General features: G+C 41.5%; 2 protein-coding genes across 5 annotated transcripts; both read left to right on the top strand.

Annotated features, from left to right (window-relative positions):
• Positions 1-27: 27 nt before the first annotated feature.
• Positions 28-11,876, top strand: LOC139577774 (E3 ubiquitin-protein ligase MGRN1-like). 3 transcript variants are annotated; one of them, XM_071404951.1, is made up of 16 exons: positions 34-391; positions 667-785; positions 1,021-1,109; positions 2,813-2,959; positions 3,628-3,745; positions 3,846-3,912; positions 4,101-4,144; positions 4,287-4,334; positions 4,560-4,628; positions 4,878-5,037; positions 5,287-5,396; positions 5,588-5,802; positions 6,549-6,706; positions 6,880-6,990; positions 7,639-7,684; positions 7,930-11,876. In XM_071404951.1, the coding sequence occupies exons 1-15, from the start codon at positions 304-306 to the stop codon at positions 7,677-7,679; spliced, it is 1,584 nt and encodes a 527-aa protein (XP_071261052.1). In that variant the 5' UTR covers positions 34-303; the 3' UTR covers positions 7,680-7,684; positions 7,930-11,876. The 3 variants fall into 3 exon arrangements, with proteins under 3 accessions (XP_071261060.1, XP_071261052.1, XP_071261043.1); XM_071404959.1 differs by lacking the exon at positions 7,639-7,684 and having other exon boundaries at positions 28-142; XM_071404942.1 differs by lacking the exon at positions 7,639-7,684.
• Positions 11,877-14,775: 2,899 nt separating this feature from the next.
• LOC139577792 (forkhead box protein J1-B-like) lies at positions 14,776-20,322 on the top strand. 2 transcript variants are annotated; one of them, XM_071404974.1, is made up of 3 exons: positions 14,776-17,871; positions 18,072-18,656; positions 19,257-20,322. In XM_071404974.1, exons 2-3 carry the CDS (start codon positions 18,084-18,086, stop codon positions 20,094-20,096), a joined length of 1,413 nt encoding a protein of 470 aa, XP_071261075.1. In that variant the 5' UTR covers positions 14,776-17,871; positions 18,072-18,083; the 3' UTR covers positions 20,097-20,322. The 2 variants fall into 2 exon arrangements, with proteins under 2 accessions (XP_071261075.1, XP_071261070.1); XM_071404969.1 differs by having other exon boundaries at positions 14,777-18,656.
• The last annotated feature ends 1,143 nt before the right edge of the window (positions 20,323-21,465 follow it).

Raw genomic sequence — 21,465 nt, 5'->3', positions numbered from 1 at the left:
GTCGGTGACAGAAAGAACTACAAGTCCCTAACACCATGTAGTTTGATGTATCACACATCAGAAGGCTTTTTGGCTTGAAACTTGTGTTTATTTTCTTTAGCGGACATCCAGTTATCCTTGGTTCTATCGTTATTCTTGACAGGTACACAATTGGATATATAAGTGGCTGTGTAATACCGAAGAAAGTCTAAAACTTGTTACAAAACGGTCCCTTGGACGATAAATACACTAGCGTAGGGGCTAGTAACGTTAGTAGTTAGCTAATTCTGTAGCTAATTAGCTAGCTAGCAACAACAAGGAAAGATGGGGTCGATTCTTAGCCGGAGAATCGCTGGCGTTGAGGATATTGATATCCAGGCGAATTCTGCATACAGATTTCCACCGAAATCGGGTAAATATAGCTATTAATTTGGATTGAAACGCTAAAACTCGAGCTATAGCTAACGTTAGCTAAACTGATATCATCAGCTCCCAACATTATAGGCCTAACGTTACATGTGAACGCTATTAATGGTTAATTGTATGATATTCAGTCGTGGTGAGATGTTTATTTGATGGGGCAGAGTTGTGCATCGGTGCCCTGATCTTGTCCTGATTAAAGATAGGCCTTCCATCCTGATTTTATCCTGGTTCTAATCCAGTCACATACTTCTATTTTCTTTTAAGGGAATTACTTTGCCAGCCATTTTTTCATGGGAGGGGAGAAATTTGACACCCCCCATCCAGAGGGTTACCTATTTGGAGAAAACATGGATCTGAACTTCCTTGGAAATAGGCCTGTACAAGTAAGGACAAACAAGTTCGCTATACAATGGCAAAGGTTTTTAGCTATGTTAAGTTTTTCATCTTGCAAGCTGCTGACAGATAAGTAACATGTTCAGCATATTAGTTGAAGTGGAAGTTCAGGAGTAGTCCTTGATTCACATCCCCCAGGCTATTGATTAGGCTAAAGCATTTTAAGTTTATCTGCATTGGGCTGTTCTTTTCTTAGACTAGTTGTCGTGTCTCACCTTTGCTTAGTTTCCGTACGTGACCCCGGCACCCCATGAGCCTGTGAAGACCCTGAGAAGTTTGGTCAATATCAGAAAGGACTCCCTGCGCTTGGTCAGGTGAGGAAAAACGCCATCATATTCTACAGCAAGTAGTCTTCAGACTAACCTTTCCTCATTTATTTTTCTTAGTAGTTTTAATTTTCAAGTGATTCAGGGTCAAGAATCCTGGCTGATTGAGCTTAGTTTAACCTGTCTAGGACTGGTTCGCCAACAGCCAATGAAATTGCAGGGCGCCAAATTAAATCAACAGAAATCTCATAAATCAATTTTCTCAAACATACAAGTATTAGACACCATTTTAAAGATGACATTCTCGTTAATCCAAACACAGTGTCCGATTTCAAAAAAGCTTTTCGGTGAAAGCAGAACATATCATTATGTTAGGTCAGCAACTAGTCACAGAAAGCATACAGCGATTTTCCAACCAAAGAGAGGAGTCACAAAAAGCAGAAATATTGATAAAATGAATCACTAACCTTTGATATTCTTCATCAGATGACACTCCCGGGACAACATGTTTCACAATACATGTATGTTTTGTTCGATCAAGTTCATATTTATATCCAAAAACCTCAGTTTACATTTGGCTTTGCCTCCAAAACATCCCGTGAATTTGCACAGAGCCACATCAAATCACAGAAATACTCATAATAAACATTAATAAAAGATACAAGTGTTATTCACAGATTTAAAGATATACTTCTCCTTAATGCAACCGCTGTGTCAGATTTTTTTTTTTTAAGACCAAGAAGACCAAGAAGAGACCAAAACAAGCCAAACAGATATCCGCCATGTGTAGTCAACAGAAGTCGGAAATAGCATTATAAATATTCACTTACCTTTGATGATCTTCATCAGAATGGAATCCCAGTTCCACAATAAATGTTTGATTTGTTCGATAAAGTTAATAATTTATGTCCAAATAGTTCCTTTTTGTTCGCGCCTTGAGTTCACAAATCCAAATTCATGACGCACGAGCAGACGAAAAGTCAAAAGTTCCGTTACAGTCCGTAGAAACATGTCAAACGATGTATAGAATCAATCTTTAGGATGTTTTTATCATAAATCTTCAATAATGTTCCAACCAGAGAATTCCATTGTCTGTAGAAATGCAATGGAACTCAAGCTAACTCTCACGTGAACGCGCATGGTCAGCTCGTGGCTCTCTGTCAGACCTCTGACTCAATCCCCTCACTCGGCCCCACTTCACAGTAGAAGCATCAGACAAGGTTCTATAGACTGTTGACATCTAGTGGAAGCCTTAGGAAGTGCAACATGACCCATATCCCACTGTATCTTCAATACGGAAGGAGTTGAAAAACAACCAAACTCCGATTTCCCACTTCCTGGTTGGATTCTTTCTCAGGTTTTTGCCTGCCATATGAGTTCTGTTATACTCACAGACATCATTCAAACAGTTTTAGAAACTTCAGAGTGTTTTCTATCCAAATTTACTAATAATATGCATATATTAGCAACTTGGACTGAGTAGCTGGCAGTTTACTCTGGGCACGCTTTTCATCCAAACGTGAAATTGCTGCCCCCTATCCATAACAAGTTAACATCTATTCACTGTACTTGTTTAGGCTTACGTTTCGTTTGATATTGACATGCTTTCATAAGTGTGGTCCATGAGCGATTTTTTTGTTGTTGTTGTTGTTAACTTAATCATAGCTTCAGTTTCAAAGTTATGTCATTTTGAAATTGGCTACTTGAAAAAGATAGCTTAACATTGTTTTGTTTATCTGCTTGACTACTAGGTACAAAGATGACACTGATGCTCCAGTAGAGGAAGGAGGGAAGCCAAAGGTTCTGTATGGTGTGGAGTTCACATTTGACGCTGATGCTCGTGTGGCTATCACCCTGTATTGCCAAGCTTTTGAGGAATTTACCAATGGGATGGCAATGTATGTAAGAGTCTGATTCAGAAACCTTTTCATTTACATGATAGACTATGCTTAGCATCAATATGCTATTTAACTCATTCACTAATTAGAAATACATATTTTCTTCCACTGTCTCTTGCTCCCAAATATCTAACTAAATACAATCCAGCATTTTACATTTCTCATTTGAAATGAAATCCATGCCTTTTATCCGTTTCTGAAGATGTGCAGTGAAATTGATTTATTCACTTTAAAGACACATTGTATAAGAACATCTTATGATAGTGGCCAATATGGCCAATGTACAGCATAGCACGCCAGTCTCCAAAAAGCAGACTGGGAGAGATACAATGGGTCCTTAGCAACCACCTGTCTCTATGGATACGCATGTCATCTGAAGAGGGAATTAATATAATAGTTTATGCTGAGGTCATTATGTGAGTGGATGGATGTGTTATTCTGCTTATTTTGCATGTTTTTTATTGAGATTTTCCATTGACAAATTTAAGAGGGACATTTCAGGAATTGATTTTAGTTAGGCCTAATGCTGTTTTTCATTATTTGTGATCGAAGAAAGAGCTTTCAACAAGAGATCTGAAAAAGAACATCTTATATTTCCAGTATACTAAATTAACTTTGATAGTTTTGTATTGATAAGATATTGACATCACTGTTTCTGTTCTGTGTAGGTACAACCCAAAGGGCCCAGCCCTGGTTTCTGAGACTGTACACTATAAGAGGGGTGTGAGCCAACATTTCTCCCTGCCTTCTTTCAAAATCGATTTCACCGACTGGAAGGAGGAGGATGTGAGTATATCTGGGCAGCAGCACTCAATCCTGTGGAGTGATGTCACCAGCTGACAGTTGATGAACTCATCTGTTGTCACCATTTATTTGATCTTTACAGCTGAACTTTGAGCTGGACCGGGGTGTTTTCCCCATGGTGATCCAAGCTGTGGTGGATGAAGGGGATGGTAGGTGGTCCAAACGGTTGACGCTGATGTTAATGTTCTTCGCTCCATATATATTTCAAGGCTGACCTAATAACGAACTTAGTTGGCAACTGTCTCTCCGCTGTACCACAATAGCAGGTGCTAGATTAGACATTCTGTATGCACAGAGTACAGTAATCCCTTATGAATTAGTGTTTGTCCTTTTCCAGATTGCTTGGGACATGCACATGTGCTGCTGGCAGCCTTTGAGAGAGTAAGTAGCTCATTGTGATGATTCAGTAGAAGAGGACAGTGTTTGATTTTGACTCAAATTTGCATCCCGCGTCTGATGTCATGAAGTTCTGTTTTCACACATTATGAAATATGTGAAGTAAACACAATTTCTTCCTTTCAAGCATGTGGATGGCAGTTTCTCCGTCAAGCCTCTGAAGCAGAAGCAAATTGTAAGTTCACACAAGTTAATCCATGTCTTCTCTATTATATTAGTAGATTATTCAAAATACAAAATGCCTAAATAACAAAAACATGTTCATTTACAACACGTACATTTGTTAGCATGTGTGCTTACTTCTTCTTTATCTCCTATGGGACATAAGGCTACAATGTGTTCCTCCCATCATTCTCTGTCCTTGGCCACGTGTTGTTACCATGTGTGCTCTCTGTTATAGGTGGATCGTGTGAGCTACCTGCTGCAGGAGATCTATGGAATTGAAAACAAAAACAACCAAGAGACCAAGGTTGTTATTCTAGAACTCACCTGGAACACCTTTTTGTAGATGCATACAGTAGATTTATTTAACATGAATTTACAAAGGCTGTTGGAAAGCAGCACATTTTTACATTATAGAGGTGTAACCACACCTGAATCTTTTAGAAATGTAAACCAGAAATGTGGCTCATTATGCTGTAGGTTTTCAGACTGTTGGTTAGTCTATTTCTTTGTACATGTTCATCACTCAAACAAATGTTTTTTTGGTTCTCTGCAGCCGTCGGAGGATGAGAACAGTGACAACAGCAATGAGTGTGTTGTTTGTCTGTCAGACCTCCGAGACACCATCATCCTGCCCTGCAGACACCTGTGTCTCTGCAACTCCTGTGCTGACACCCTGCGTTACCAGGCCAACAACTGTCCTATCTGCAGACTGCGTAAGGAGCGACGCTAGTTTGTTTCAGATAGGCTTCCAACTGGGATGCCTTAGCTAATAGGAAATAGACCTGCCAGGCTGCCATGTCTCAGAGCTCAGCGAGAGAGACACCTAATAGACGTAGAGATGAATGCCCTGTGGGGACTGAGCTGATTTAAGGAAAATGCTGTGAAGTTGACATTTTAGTGACGATGCAGTCACATTTGACAGTGTGTAGTGTAACCAGTGTTTGGTCTCTTTCTCTCCCCAGCCTTCCGAGCCTTGCTGCAGATCAGAGCTGTGAGGAAGAAGCCTGGGCCGCTGTCCCCTGTCTCTTTCAACCCTGTACTGGCTCAGACCATGGACCATGATGAGCACTCGGTATGGCGCACACGACCTAGGCATTTGTTGTTAATACACACATGACATCATTGGTGTCAAGGATTGTTTCTTATTCAACTTGTATTTAACAAAACTCAACTCCATAACTATGCAATTACAAAGCCTTTAATAAATGACTGTGAATGACTAGTGAAGATATGAGCAGTCTTTCTGTGTGTGTGTCTCTCCAGAGCTCAGACTCGGTTCCCCCAGGCTTTGAGCCCATCTCTCTGCTGGAGGCCCTGAACGGCCTGCACTCTGTGTCCCCCTCCATCCCCCCCGCCCCCCTCTATGATGATATTAACTTCTCTGGGAGCCTGGTCGGGGAGGGCCGTCCGCTGGGCTCCCCAGAACACTCCGGTGACGGGGGCCTGCAGAAGGGCAAAGTCAGCAAGTCACCTGACAGGTAATCCTGGGACACAAGGGTAGTAACAAGCCCAGTTCACTTTCTCCTCCATCTGAGATGGACCATCTCCCTGAAGTGGACACTACACTCCCCCCCATGGATTAAAAAGAATGGACAGGTGTAAGGGAAGATGGTGGAACCTCCCTCCAGCGAATATTTAAACCAATCCAAAGCTTTGAAATCTTTTGAGGTAGGGTGAACCAGTGCACACTTTAGGAAGAAGGGGGAGAAACTGAAGTGGGCTAAAGTGTCCCAGTGCTGCTCTCTACAGTCCATCTGCCTGCTACTGTAATTTTTCACACCATTACATTATCATTTGATTTGAACAGTCTCTAACTTGGAGCATATGCAATTTTGAATTATTTAGTTTTAGTATTGAGTTAATAGCCCTGACAGATTAACTGCCCTGGATGGATTTGCTTGTTGACATTGGGTTTGACTCTGGATTGATTGCTCATCAGTTTGTGTAACAGGGCCCAGGGTCAGAATAAAGAGTGTCTGTATGTTGTGGTGAGCTGCTGCTAGAGGTCTTCTCCTGTATCCAGCACTGTGCTACAAACTGATTAGACGGCATGTCCTTGGCAATCCATCCAGTTGACATTGCTGAGCCTTGCCAACCTGCAGAAGAAAAAAAATACTAGGACAACAGTACAGAGTGCAGTCTGTTTATTATAAAGCTACACGTCGGTTGTAAATGTTTTTTTGTTTATCAATGTCACCTCATTGTAAGTGTTTGACCCCCGCAGCACCCTGAGGTCGCCCTCATCACCCATCCAGGAGGAGGATGAGGAGAAGCTGTCTGAGATGTCGGACGCCCAGCCTCACACACTGCTCTCCAGCAGCCCTGCTCCCACCGAGGCCACTGCAGCCGAGGATGTACCGGAGTCCATCTCCCCAGATGATGGTGAGTTCTGTCATGCTCTGAATGCACGTAGTTAGCGGTCCAGTCTACATCAAGTTTGGGTAGGTGACCCCTCCAAATAATGGCTTGAATTACCATTGCAAACCAGTGTAAGGACATTTAGGTCTTGTTGCATGTTGTGACCTTGTCTCTCCCTCCGGTCGTGGGTGGTCCAGAGGACAGGCTGCACTCTGGAGGAGAGAGACAGATCCTTCAGGACTACAGCAGTGAACACAGCAGCCTGACCAAAACAGAGAGTGACCCGCCAGGGGACCTGTCTCTGCCAGGTAAGCTAATAATAACACAAGGCCCAGGCCCGTGCATATCTGTGCACGTGTGCATGATTGTGTATGTTTGTCTGGATATTAAAGATATTCTCTGGTTCTTTTGTATATTCTTTAGCCAGTAGTTCTAAAAGTAGCGCCCAAGAGCCAAAAGTGGCCCCAGAAAATTGCGTACTATGTCACATATGTACAGATATGTGCACCATGTCTCTCTCTCGCTCTACTGTGTGCGTGTTCCTAGCTGTCACTCCCTTGGCAGGCTGAAGATCATTGGCTGAAACTTTAATTGCTAGGAGGCTGGCCCACGTGGGGGTCAATGGAGGGAAAATGGCACTGCACAGCTTCCAGAAAACAGGGATTTCTTGGCTAGTTCTGCTCATAGATTATGCATGAACTACACATTAACACATCAGAAACGGGAGGTTTAAAAAAAATACTTACTAGTTGCCAAAGTACCAGAGCATGTCTTTAATGCTCAAACCAATTGTAAACATACATTTTTCATTGCACGTATAACACCTTTTGACTCTCTTTCTCTTTATTCTCCCGGGCTTTCAGTCCCCCAGCTTTGCATCTAACCTGTGTGCTGTTTGTTCTTCTCTGTTTCCTTACTCCCTGCCCTGTCCCTTTACCTGGCCTTGCTATGGCCAGCTCTAGGTCCTGATGCCTGCTCTATTGGTATGGAGGAATAAATGTGGTATGTAGGACTTCTCTGTCCTGTCTTCACCTATCTGTTTTTCTGTCACGTTGCTTCAGAGAAACCGATCCCTCGCAATCTGTCAGATTCAGGACAGTTGGTTAATAATCTGCTGCAGGTTGTAACTCTGTTTATCATGCAAATTGACAGCAAGTTTGTATTGATAAGTATGCAACTGTTTAGATTTATTTCACCGGAGTAAGAGATCCGCTTGTTTAATTGGATCATGCTCCTTGTGTCCACAGGGTCATCAGAGTCAACAGAGAGCCTGAAGAGTCAGAGTACCAACTGCTCCAGCCAGCCCCTCCTGTGTCCCCCCAGCAGCCTTCACATGGAGGATGAGCAACTTGACCCCTAACCTCTGGGCCCAACGGTTCTCCCTCTCTGGCTGAGTCCCAATTCACTTTCTCGCATGAATTTAACAATGGTGGAAACTCCCTCCGGTCAATAATTACACCAATCCAATGCTTTTAAATCCATGACGGGGAGTGTGAAAGTGCACATTTAGCCTGAAGGATGAAACATTGGGACTTAGCCATGGTCTCCTCCCAAGCCCATCCCTCCCCCATGATCCAGTCCCCTTGGGCCTTGTAGAAGACCACTCTCCTACTTTGGTCACCGATTCATGCCATAACTGGCATTGATTCAAAATGTGTTTGTGGTGGTCACTGCAAGGATTTACTAAAACCATACTATACCTTAACTAAAAAAACAACAAGTCCTTCATTAGATTGCTTTACATACAGTTGAAGTCGGAAGTTTACATACACCTTGGCCAAATACATTTAAACACATTTTTTCACAATTTCTGACATTTAATCCTAGTAAAAATTCCCTGTTTTAGGTCAGTTAGGATCACCACTTTATTTTGAGAATGTGAAATGTCAGAATAATAGTAGAGAGAATGATTTATTTCAGCTTTTATTTCTTTCATCACATTCCCAGTGGGTCAGAAGTTTACATACACTCAATTAGCATTTGGTAGCATTGCCTTTTAAATTGTTTAACTTGTTTAACTCAAACATTTAGGGTAGCCTTCCACAAGCTTCCCACAATAAGTTGGGTGAATTTTGGCCCATTCCTCCTGACAGAGCTGGTGTAACTGAGTCAGTTTGTTGGCATCCTTGCTCGCACACGCTTTTTCAGTTCTGCCTACAGATTCTCTATAGCATTGAGGTCAGAGCTTTGTGGTGGCCACTCCAATACCTTGTCTTTGTTGTACTTAAGCCATTTTGCCACGACTTTGGAAGTATGCTTGGGGTCATTATCCATTTGGAAGACCCATTTGCGACCAAGCTTTAACTTCCTGACTGATGTCTTGAGATGTTGCTTCAATATATCCACATCATTTTCCTCCCTCATGAAGCCATCTATTTTGTGAAGTGCACCAGTCCCTCTTGCAACAAAGCACCCCCACACATGATGCTGTCACCCCATGCTTCATGGTTGGGATGGTGTTCTTTGGCTTGCAAGCCTCCCCCTTTTTCCTCCAAACATAACGATGGTCATTATGGCCATTTCTCCAAAAAGTATGATCTTTGTCCCCGTGTGCAGTTGCAAACTGTAGTCTGGCTTTTTTATGGCGGTTTTGGAGCAGTGGCTTCTTCCTTGCTGAACGGCCTTTCAGGTTATGTCGATTATAGCACTCGTTTTACTGTGGAAATAGATACTTTTGTAGCTGTTTCCTCCAGCATCTTCACAAGGTCTTTTGCTGTTGTTCTGGGATTGATTTGCACTTTTCGCACCAAAGTATGTTCATCTCTAGGAGACAGAACGCGTCTCCTTCCTGAGCGGTATGACGGCTGCGTGGTCCCATGGTGTTTATTCTTGCGTACTATTGTTTGTACAGATGAACATGGTACCTTCAGGCGTTTAGAAATTGTTCCCAAGGATGAACCAGACTTGTGGAGGTCTACAATTCTTTTTCTGAGGTCTTGGCTGATTTCTTTTGATTTTCCCATGATGTCAAGCAAAGAGCCACTGAGTTTGAAGGTAGGCCTTGAAATACATCCACAGGTACACCTCCAATTGACTCAAATTATGTCAATTAGCCTATTGGAAGCTTCTAAAGCCATGACATAATTTTCTGAAATTTTCCAAGCTGTTTAAAGGCACAGTCAACTTAGTGTATGTAAACTTTGAGCCACTGGAATTGTGAAATAATCTGTAAACAATTGTAGGAAAAATGACTTGTGTCATGCACAAAGTAGATGTCCTAACCGTCTTGCAAAAACCTATAGTTTATTAACAAGAAATTTGTGGAGTGGTTGAAAAACGAGTTTTAATGACTCCAACCTAAGTGTATGTAAACTTCTGACTTCAACTGTACATTTAGGAGTGTGCAATTGTTTGTCCATTCTGGATGGGGTTGTGGTGCAGTGGCGGACATTGCATGATTCCAGTGGTTGAATATGACTACCATCATATGGTGGTACTAGAAGCACACTCACTTTCAGTTTACTCTAATCAAATTACTGCTTGACACTAATTGTTTTAGAGAGCATTAATACCATTCCTGTTGTATTCATCTAAACTAATAACTTTTTTAACATTTTATTTCTTGGTGCTTGTATGATATGAAACGTTTTGGAAAGCAAACTTGAAACATTTCGGTGGACATTTGACATGATTAAACATGACAATTTAATGGTGTCATTTTTAAAGGTTTTGAGGATTCATTTATTTTACTTTGTGAAATGGTGAATTCCTATGTCATAGCAAGTCAAATTGAGGCATTTCATTTCAAGTTGTCTTCAACGTAAATATCTACATTTGTTCGTTTTTATACTGAATTATGTGATGTCTTATATATTTTACCTGTACTAGACAATTATGTAGATTAATTTGCAAAATTGTATATTTGTGTATTGTAGAAGAAAATCTGGGGATTCAAATAAGGAGATTAGTAGTTACAGCTACATGCACAGTATCTCAAATTTAGCTGATAGATTTTTAGTGACAGTCCAGCTTTACACCTTAACAGCTGAACACAAAGAAAGATAGAGCCTGCAACAAGCCAATACGCTATGCTGACTGTATAGCACAAACTGTGTTATTTGTAGATGTGGCATATTTCTGTAGTTATATTGTGGCTTGTCATCCTGGCATAGTCATTGCCTTGCTCAAGTTCTATGACTTGCAGTGTCTGACTTCCCTGTAGATGTAGCACCATACATATAGGTCTATGTGCCTTCAACTAAACACATATGGCTGCTGCTTGTTGCATTTTTGGTGTTCTTGTGATGAAACTGTTTCAGGATATACAGCTGTATGAGCCTGTAGTCTAGGAGGTTTTTATTCCCATTGGCTGATATACAGAGCTGTAAAGGTATGACATTTCTTTGCATTTTCAATGGTTCGTTAAATATTTTTAAAGAAACCTAATTGTTATTAAACCATTATTAAAACCAACTATTCAGCAATTACAATTATGTTAAATCCATATATTGATACATTTAATCTATAAAAAGTAAGTACATTATGATTAGACTTGGTTGTTATATGGTCTGTATTGTGTTTGTGTGTGTGTGTGTTCTAATTTTTTTCCCAGGAGGAATAAACTAAATGCTTCTTAACCATTTTACTTATGCAATATCTTGAGACATTGCATCTTTAACATTAGGTTATCTTTCGCTTGTGAGTTTTGTTGTAGAGGGGTGTAAAACTATCCAAACTGCTTTGGATTAATACTGTTCATGTGTCTTTGACTAACGATGTGCCATGTTAACTTTGATGATACACTTGTGCCTTGTTTCTGTTTCTCACTAGTATTGACCTGGTATCCAGGACATCACCACATTTAGTGATTCATAACTCTATCAATATTTGTCTGTCCCTGTGTACAGATGTAGGATCTTCATTTGCTCAATCTTCTGTTACTGAGAATATGCAAACTGTTACAGGAAATGCAAACTTGTAGTGTATTCAAGGTTTAAAAAGGCTTCTAAAGTTTGTCATTTCCAATTTAAAATATCAGACTAGATTTGCCCTAACGAAAAATGTATCAACCCCTACAAAAATGTAAATTTATTATAATTTATTATAGTCCGACATATCATTTAAATTTCCTGTTGCTGCAGGATTATTTTCCTGCTGTAGCGAACTGGCTCAAATTAAGATCCTACATGTGTAGCCTACAGCCGCATGTGAATAACAATTAAATAAATGTAATGTTGAACACTTCTGTTTTTAACTGCATGTCTCATGCTTGACTTCCATTGATATGTGAGGACCATTTAGGGTGAATTCGTAAAAAGTGGGACACTTTGCATTTCCATCTTCTGTAACCTCTTTCGACATCTATCCAACCTATTAGCCCAACACATGATACATTTTTTAAATCCTCCAGCTGTTTCCTAATCACATAACACTACGGTTGATTTCATATTCACAGGAGGCATGACCATATTTTCAGTTCGCATTTGGTCGACTATGACACCATTATAGTCTTAATTGTACTTTAACGACGATTCAATTTTGTGTGATTAGGAAACATTTGAGGATTTCAGAAATGTATCATGTTGGTCCAATATGTTGTATAGATGTCTGAAGAGGTTACAGAAGAGCAAAACGTGTCCCGCTTTCTGAATTCACTCAAATAACAGTACTACAAGACATAATTAACAGGATATAGTACTACAAGAACCAGAGCCTAACCTTAATACAGGTGGTCCCTAATGTAAACTGGTTATCTTTCCTCCATTAGAAAAGCCTACTCCATTCTGTCCTACTTTAGCTAGCTATGGTTGGTAATGCGGGACAACAACAAAAATGACAATTACAAAATTGAAGGATAATTTTGGCAACTTTATGTATTTTGATGCACCAGTACATAGTATTCACATTTAGATCAACATTTGACACAGTACATTATGTATGAAAGTTTTATAACCTTAACAACAAAACAGAAAAGCTATGTCACTGATTTTAGCGTGTGCTTCCCGAGGTGAGCTTCCTATTTGAAGCTTTCTCTGCCCCTCACTGATGTCACCAATTAAGTGGTGATTTTGATCAGGCTTTTAGTAACAATAGTTTAGATGTTCTCTTGTCAGACCAAGAAATAAAGGCATCAGGGTTAATCTGTCCCAGTTTATATCATGTCCAACTTTTTCCCAAGTCTCTTCTTATTGGTGTGCTTTAGTTGTGGCTTCTTTGCACACAGCAAATCGGCCATGAAGGCCTGATTCACGCAGTCTCCTCTGGACAGTTGATGTTGAGATGTGTCTGTTACTTGAGCTCTGTGAAGCGGCAGGTAGCCTAGTGGTTAGCGTGTTGGGCAAGTAACTTAAAGGTTGCTGGATCGAATCCCTGAGCTGACAAGGTAAAAATCTGTCGTTCTGCTGCTGAACAAGGCAGTTAACCCACTGTTCCCCTGTAGGCTGTCATTGTAAATAAGAATTTGTTATTTACTGACTTGCCTTGTTAAATATAAAAAGCATTTATTTATGCTGCAATTTATAAGGCTGGTAACTCTAATGAACTTATCCTCTGCAGCAGCGGTACCTCTGGGTCTTCCTTTCCTGTGGTGGGCCTCATGAGAGCAAGTTTCATCATGGCGCTTTATAGATTTTGCGACTGCACTTGAAGAAACTTTCAAAGTTCTTGAAATTTTCCGCATGGACTGACCTTTATGTCTTAGAGTAATGATGTACTGTTGTTTTTCTTTGCTTATTTGAGCTGTTCCTGCCTTAATATGGACTTGGTCTTTTACCAAATAGGGCTATATTTTGTATACCAATCCTACCTTGTCACAACAAAACTGATTGGCTCAAACACATTAAAAAGGAAATAAATTCCACAAATTAACTTTTAAGAAGGCACACCTGTTAATTGAAATGCATTCCAGGTGACTACCTCATGAAGCTGGTTGAGAGAATACCAAGCGTTTGCAAAGCTGTCAAGGCAAAAGGTGGCTACTTTGAAGAATCTCAAATATAAAATATATTTGGATTTATTTAACCCTTTTTTGGTTACTACATGATTCCATATGTGTTATTTCTTAGTTTTTATGTCTTCACTATTATTCTACAATTATTTTAATTTTTTAATATTTCACCTTTATTTAACCAGGTAGGCAGGTTGAGAACAAGTTCTCATTTACAACTGTGACCTGGCCAAAATAAAGCAAAGCAGTGTGACAAAAACAACCACACAGAGGGGGATACACATGGGATAAACAACATCTATATACAGTTTGTGCAAATGTAGTAAGATTAGGAAGGTAAGGCAATAAATAGGCCACAGTTGCAAAATAATTACAATTTAGCATTAACACTGGAGTGATATTTAGCATTAACACTGGAGTGCAGATGATGATGTGCAAGTAGAGATACTGGGGTGCAAAAGAGCAAAAATAAATAATTTGGGGAATGAGGTAGTTGGGTGGGCTATTTACAGATGGGCTGTGTACAGGTGCAGTGATCGGTAAGCTGCTCTGACAGCTCATGCTTAAAGTTAGTGAGGGAGATATAAGTCTCGGGCTTCAGTGATTTTTGCAATTCGTTCCAGTCATTGGCAGCAGAGAACTGTAAGGAAAGGCGGCCAAAGGAAGTGTTGGCTTTGGGGATGACCAGTGAAATATACCTGCTTTAGCACGTGCTACGGGTGGGTGTTGCTATGGTGACCAGTAGGCTGAGATAAGGCGGGGCTTTACCTAGCAAAGACTTATAGATGACCTGGAGCCAGTGGGTTTGGCGACGAATATGAAGCGAGGGCCAGCCAACGAGAGCATACAGGTCGCAGTGGTGGGTAGTATATGGGGCTTTGGTGACAAAACGGATGGCACTCTGATAGACTACATCTAATTTGCTGAGTAGAGTGTTGGTAGCTATTTTGTAAATGACATCGCCGAAGGCAAGCATCGGTAGGATAGTCCGTTTTACGAGGGTATGTTTATCAGCATGGGTGAAGGAGTCTTTCTTGCGAAAAAGGAAGCCAATTCTAGATTTCATTTTGGATTGGAGATGCTTAATGTGAGTCTGGAAGGAGAGGTTACAGTCTAACCAGACACCTAGGTATTTGTAGTTGTCCACATATTTTAAGTCAGAACCGACCAGCGTAGTGATGCTAGTCGGGCGGGTGGGTGCGGGCAGCGATCAGTTGAAAAGCATGCATTTAGTTTTACTAGCATTTAAGAGCAGTTGGAGGCCACGGAAGGAGTGTTGTATGGCATCGAAGCTCGTCTGGAGGTTTGTTAACACAGTGTCCAAAGAAGGGCCAGAAGTATACAGAATGGTGTCGTCTGCATAGAGGTGGATCAGAGAATCACCAGCAGCAAGAGCGACATCACTGATATATACAGAGAAAAGAGTCGGCCCGAGAATTGAACCCTGTGGCACCCCCATAGAGACTGCCAGAGGTCCAGACAACAGGCTCTCCAATTTGACACACTGAACTCTATCTGAGAAGTAGTTGGTGAACCAGGCGAGACAGTCATTTGAGAAACCAAGGCTGTTGAGTCTGCCGATAAGAATGCGGTGATTGACAGAGTCGAAAGCCTTGGCCAGTTCGATGAAGACGGCTGCTCAGTACTGTCTTTTATCGATGGCGGTTATGATATAATTTAGGACCTTGAGCGTGGCTGAGGTGCACCCATGACCAGCTCGGAAACCAGATTGCATAGCGGAAAAGGTACGGTGGGATTCGAAATGGTCGGTGATCTGTTTATTAACTTGGCTTTCGAAGACTTTAGAAAGGCAGGACAGGATGGATATAGGTCTATGTAGAATGTAGAAACTAGTAAAAATAATGAAAAACCCATGAATGAGTAGTTGTCCAAACTTTTGACTGGACCTGTATATACAAAAGTATCTGAACCACCCTTCAAATTAATGGATTTGGCTATTTCAGCCACACTCGTTTCTGACAGGTGTATAAAATCGAGCACACAGCCATGCAATCTCAATAGAAACTGGCAGTAGAATGGCCATACTGAAGAGCTCAGTGACTTTCAACATGGCACCGTCATAGGATTCCATCTTTCCAACAAGTCAGTTAGTCAAATGTCTGCCCTGCTAGAGCTGCCCCGGTCAACTGTAAGTGTTGTTATTGTGAAGTGGAAACATCTAGGAGCAACAATGGCTCAGCCGCGAAGTGGTAGGCCACACAAGCTCACAGGACGGGAATGCCAATTGCTGAAGAGTGTAGCTCGTAAAAAACGTCTGCCCAAGGTTGCAACACTCACTACTGAGTTCCAAACAGCCTCTGGAAGCAACATCAGCACAAGAACTGTTTGTCCCGAGCAGCCGCACACAAGCTTAAGATCACCATGCGCAATGCCAAGCATCAGCTGAAGTGGTGTAAAGCTTGCCACCATTGGACACTGGAGCAGTGGAAACAGGTTCTCTGGAGGGATGAATCACGCTTCACCATCTGGCAGTCTGACGCATGAATCTGGGTTTGGCTACCGCATACAATGATATTCTATACAATTCTGTGCTTCCAACTTTGTGGCAACAGTTTGGGGAAGGCCCTTTCCTGTTTCAGAATGACAATGCCCCTGTCCACAAAGCAAGGTCGATACAGAAATAGTTTGTTGAGATCGGTGTGTAAGAACTTGACTGGCCTGCACAGAGCCCTGACCTCAAACCCATCGAACACCTTTGGGAGGAATTGGAACATCGACTGCGAGCCAGGCCTAATCTCCTAATATATGTGCCTGACCTCAGTAATGCTCTTGGAATCAATGGAATCAAGTCCTGGCAGCAATGTTCCAACATCTAGTGGAAAGCCTTCCTAGAAGAGTGGAGGCTGTTATATCAGCAAAGGGTGACCAACTCCATAGTAATGCCCATGATTTTGGAATGAGATGTTTGACGAGCAGGTGTTCACATACTTTTGGTCATGTAGTGTATGTATGACTAAACCCATATAGAGACTGTAGAAACGATAATGGACCTACAGTACATTCATACAGTTTCTTGACTGTGTCCAACTCGTTAATAATCATCGAAATGAAAGATAGACAGTCAGGGAGCATATACAATTCAAAAAATGATGGATAGAGGACTATTTTTGGCCAATTTTGATGGTGATGAAATATAACACATTTTAGTGCGTCCTCTGGACATCGTTTGAAGACCGAATGCGCGAATGCGGTTCGCCGGGCAAAATGAGTTTGACACCCTGAGTTAGAAAGACAGAGTTTGTGAGCCTGTGTCCCAGACTCCCAGGATCAGAGAAAGAGTGACTGTGATGGAGTTTTCTACAATGATCATATTCATTTTAACGGAATCATAGTTTCCCTGTCAGCTGGGTATACCTACTGATTAAATAATGGGTATAGCAAATACGAGAACCTAACATCGACAATAACCAGTAGATGTCGCTAATAGATCATGTCAAAGCCAGAATTACCCAATTTCATCACAGAGCCAGTATGTTCGCAATGTCTACTACACACAATGTCATTAACTGTAACATTTATGTCTTCAATGTCTATAAAACGAGGAATTAATCAAAAGTAAATTCAAATATCGACCATGTGTAGGTAAAGTCACATCACAGTTGTAAAACATTTAACTCCAAAGGTGGCTGTTTTACAATTAACTAAGGATGTATTCATTATCTGCAATTATTCAGGATACAGTTGAAATATTATGTATCATTAACTGTCCAATAGCCTACAGAAGACCCTTAGTAACCAAACTGCACTTCCGTTTTTAAATCAAAACTCATCCTTCTTACAATTCATGAATGCACAACGTATTCAATGACAGTCAGAAGCCAATTTATTTCTGATTAATAAGGTAAAAAATATTACATAGAATATTCAGTGTAATTACATTCTGTTTGTTTTCACTGATTTAACAATTTTTTCCTATATATGCACTCATACAGTGAGCCGTAGAAACAAAGGTGAAACCTGTAAATCACGGAGCCAATCAGCGACCTGCAATTTGTTTAGGGCTATTAAAACTCAAGGCGGTCTTTTCTGTCTTTCCCTCAGTATGTTCTGATCTGTCTCTCCGCCGTTATGGGATTATTATCACACATCGACAGGATCTGAATGAATGTGGAAACATAAAGGCTACTTTTGCAAATGAAGTCTTGGGTTTACATGTTTAGATAGCAGTTCCTCTCAAAGCCATCGGTACAGACATCGCAATAACGTGTAAGAGGTTTGGGTACCATATGAGAACAGTGGAGCTGATCACTCAAGCTGTACTGCGGAGTACACCAAGACCAAGGTAATTGTACTGCTTTTGCTAACACTTCTTCATGAATGAATGGCCACTGTTCTTTTATTTTTATGAGTTTATAATGCAGTATTTCATATTGTAAATTCAAAGTCAGCTGAGTGAGATCACACCAATATGTAAAGGATTCACAGGAATGACAGCCAGCAAGAAATGTAATACAGTAATCCTTTGTGGGAATTTATTAACAGGGACACTTTACAATGCCAGTACTACCAAGTCAGGAGATTGCCATCAGATTCAAGGAGAAATGGATGAAGCTTCACCCAGAAGACCAAGACAATGTGAATGGTTCAGTGCACCTGGATGACAGTCTAACCAGCCTCCAATGGCTCCAGGACTTCACCATAGTCAGTGGGAGTCTAGAAAGCCTACTGGGCTCCACTTGCCAGCCGTACCAGCTGCCTCAGCCCAGCCACCTGCACCCTCAGGGCTCCGACTCCCCCTCCAGTCCACCTGCTGGGGACACTGCAGCCTCCGGCATGCCTCAGAGTGCAGGCAGCCCCATCACCTCCAGTGCCTCAGCCAACAGGACTAGTTACTACTCACTTCACCCGACAGTGACCAACAACCACCACCAGATCACTGTGCCAGCCAAGTCCCTGGAGGAGGTAGACTTCAAGACCAACCACGAGGTGAAGCCTCCCTACTCCTACGCCACACTGATCTGCATGGCCATGCAGGCCGGCAAGAAGAACAAGATCACACTGTCTGCTATCTATCACTGGATCACAGAGAACTTCTGCTACTACAGACATGCTGAGACCAGCTGGCAGGTTAGTGACTCAGTCTGTCTTCTACATTATTGATCAAACCTGAGAGAGGTACACAACACAGGGGGAGAGAGATGTGTGGGCGATTGCATGCAACTAATCCCTCAGAGATACAGTATTTATTTTGATGTTGTATGGAAAATAAGTTCTAGGCCTATCGTGGTTATATTTGTTCATCACTGACGTAATCGTGGGTTATTTGTTGTTTGATTTTTGGGGGGAAATAAGTAGAAGGTGCTCAACCAACGTGAGCAGAGGTGCAACCTAAAAATGAGTAGACATCATTGGACAGGAAAAGACAGGAAAACGCTCGCTCACCATTCAAAATGGGTAGTTTTATTAGACAAGTTTAAATGATTGACGTTGTTTGATTTTCTTGGAATCTCTGTGATGGGGACTATATGATTCAGGAGTATAATGAACTTAAATTGTTATTACCTTGTCCTGACGATGCACATTTGACATGTTATAACCAATGATTTATATGTACACGTCATTAGTTATAACATTATGACGATCCAGCAACAAATGACAGAGAATCTTTAGTAAGACTACTGTCAGTTAGCTCATCTTTTCATGAACTCCATTCTATTCTCTCCTCAGAACTCTATCCGTCATAACCTGTCACTCAACAAGTGCTTCATGAAGGTTCCCAGGCAGAAGAATGAACCAGGAAAAGGGGGATTCTGGCAGATTGACCCTCAGTATGCAGACATGTTTGTCAATGGAGTCTTCAAGCGCAGGCGGATTCCAGCCATCCATTTCAACACCCAGAGACACAGCAAAACCCAAGGATCATCCCGTAACCGAAAAACCCAGGAGTACCACCAGCATTTCCCCCAGGCCCACTACACAGTGTCCCACAGAGGGGCAGGTGCTGGGAACAGACGCAAACTTAGTGGCACAAAGTGGGAGACAGTCCATCAGTCACCACTGTTGACACCGGATCTCATGGAACCAGAGGCACCGAAGGGTGAACTAGACTGGGCCATGGTGTTTGACGATGTTCTGAATGGGAGCAGCAATAACTTTGAGGATCTAGACATTAACCTAGCTCTGAACTCCCTGGGCTGTAAGGTGGAGCTCTCCCAGCAGGATCAAGGCTGGGGCTGGCACCTGGGGAGGTGGTGCAGTGGAGGGGCTGACCGGGACCACCAGCAGGCCTGCAGGTACATGGAGGTGACCACCATGGACTGCTACAGCATGGAGGAGATCCAGCAGCACTTCAACCCGACTGGGCTGCAGCAGCCGCTCCCTTTGGCGGTCCACCCACAGCACTTTGAGGAGCTGACACTGTTCCCTGATGAGCAGCAGAGGCACCCCTGGGAGGAGCTGAAAGAGGAGGTGCAGGCAGTGCCTATCACCCTGGACCATAGTCTCAACTTCTGTGAAGGGTTCTTCACTGAGATGCAGCCATGGGGGACAGCAGAGTCTTATATGTGACACCCTCACCCAGCACCAGCCCCAATACTGAACAAGCACTCCAGCAGGAGGCCAGAGGACCTATAGACTACTGTTTTGCTACATTAGCAGTATGGATTCATTCAGAGAAACATATGTTATTATTATTTTTTAAATCTGAGTCACATTTACTGTGTTTTTTATGTGCATTTTCTATTTGCTTTTTGATTGTTTGCATCTATGAAATAAACATGCTGCTTTCATTGTAGCATTGAATGTCTGTTATAGAACAAAATCAATCTATCCTAATTAGCAACCACTTCATTCCAAAAATCTATACACTAAAATCTATACACCGGTCAAAAGTTTTAGAACACCTACTCATTCAAAGGTTTTTCTTTATTTTTTACTATTTTCTAGACTGTAGAATAATAGTAAAGACATCAAAACTATGAAATAACACATATGGAATCATGTAGTAACCAAAAAAGTGTTAAACATGCTTCATGAGGTAGTCACCTGGAATGCATTTCAATTAACAGGCGTGCCTTCTTAAAAGTTAATTTGTGGAATTTCTTTCCTTCTTAATGCGTTTGAGCCAATCAGTTGTGTTGTGACAAGGTAAGGGTGGTATACAGAAGATAGCCCTATTTGATAAAAGACCAAGTCCATATTATGGCAAGAACAGCTCAAATAAGCAAAGAGAAATGACAGTCCATCATTACTTTAAGACATGAAGATCAGTCAATCTGGAAAATGTCAAGAACTTTGAAAGTTTCTTCAAGTGCAGTTGCAAAAACCATCGAGCGCTATGATGAAACTGGCTCGCATGAGGACCACCACAGGAATGGAAGACCTAGAGTTACCTCTGCTGCAGAGGATAAGTTCATTAGAGTTACCAGCCTCGGAAATTGCAGCCCAAATAAATGCTTCACAGAGTTCAAGTAACAGACACATCTCAACATCAACTGTTCAGAGGAGACTGTGTGAATCAGGCCTTCATGCACGAATTGCTGCAAAGAAACCACTACTAAAGGACACCAATAAGAACCAACTTGCTTGGGCCAAGAAACATGAGCAATGGACATTAGACAAGTGGAAATGTGATATTTTACACACACATGAAGGATAAACAATCATTTCTGATGAAAAAACAAATGTGAAAAATGTGTGTATATAGTGTTTTGGAACTCTTCACATACTAATCTAATCTAATTTCATAATCAGTATTTTGTGGGCAATCAGATCAGACATAATGCTAGAGAGAGTTGTGCTGTGACAGTTTTCTGGCTGTCCAACCGGCTGCATTATGCTCAAAGTCTTCAACTGTAAAACTTTATGATTTTTTATATTCTTTCCATTAGTAGATATTCTAAAAAGGGCTCAGGATGACCTAACATTAGTATAGCCA

Source organism: Salvelinus alpinus, chromosome 1 (genome assembly GCF_045679555.1).
Source record: "Salvelinus alpinus chromosome 1, SLU_Salpinus.1, whole genome shotgun sequence".
Classification (NCBI taxonomy): Eukaryota; Metazoa; Chordata; class Actinopteri; order Salmoniformes; family Salmonidae; genus Salvelinus; species Salvelinus alpinus.
Note: the sequence above shows the minus strand (reverse complement) of the source record. Positions and strands in the feature narration are given on the sequence as shown.

Excerpts from the sequence above, each read along its gene's own strand:
- LOC139577792 (XM_071404974.1), top strand. The coding sequence starts at position 18,084 with ATGCCAGTACTACCAAGTCAGGAGATTGCCATCAGATTCAAGGAGAAA. Across the intron at positions 18,657-19,256 it reads ATGCTGAGACCAGCTGGCAG|AACTCTATCCGTCATAACCT; the intron begins GTTAGTGACTCA and ends TTCTCTCCTCAG.
- LOC139577774 (XM_071404942.1), top strand. The coding sequence starts at position 304 with ATGGGGTCGATTCTTAGCCGGAGAATCGCTGGCGTTGAGGATATTGAT. Across the intron at positions 392-666 it reads CAGATTTCCACCGAAATCGG|GGAATTACTTTGCCAGCCAT; the intron begins GTAAATATAGCT and ends TTTTCTTTTAAG. Across the intron at positions 5,803-6,548 it reads GTCAGCAAGTCACCTGACAG|CACCCTGAGGTCGCCCTCAT; the intron begins GTAATCCTGGGA and ends TGACCCCCGCAG.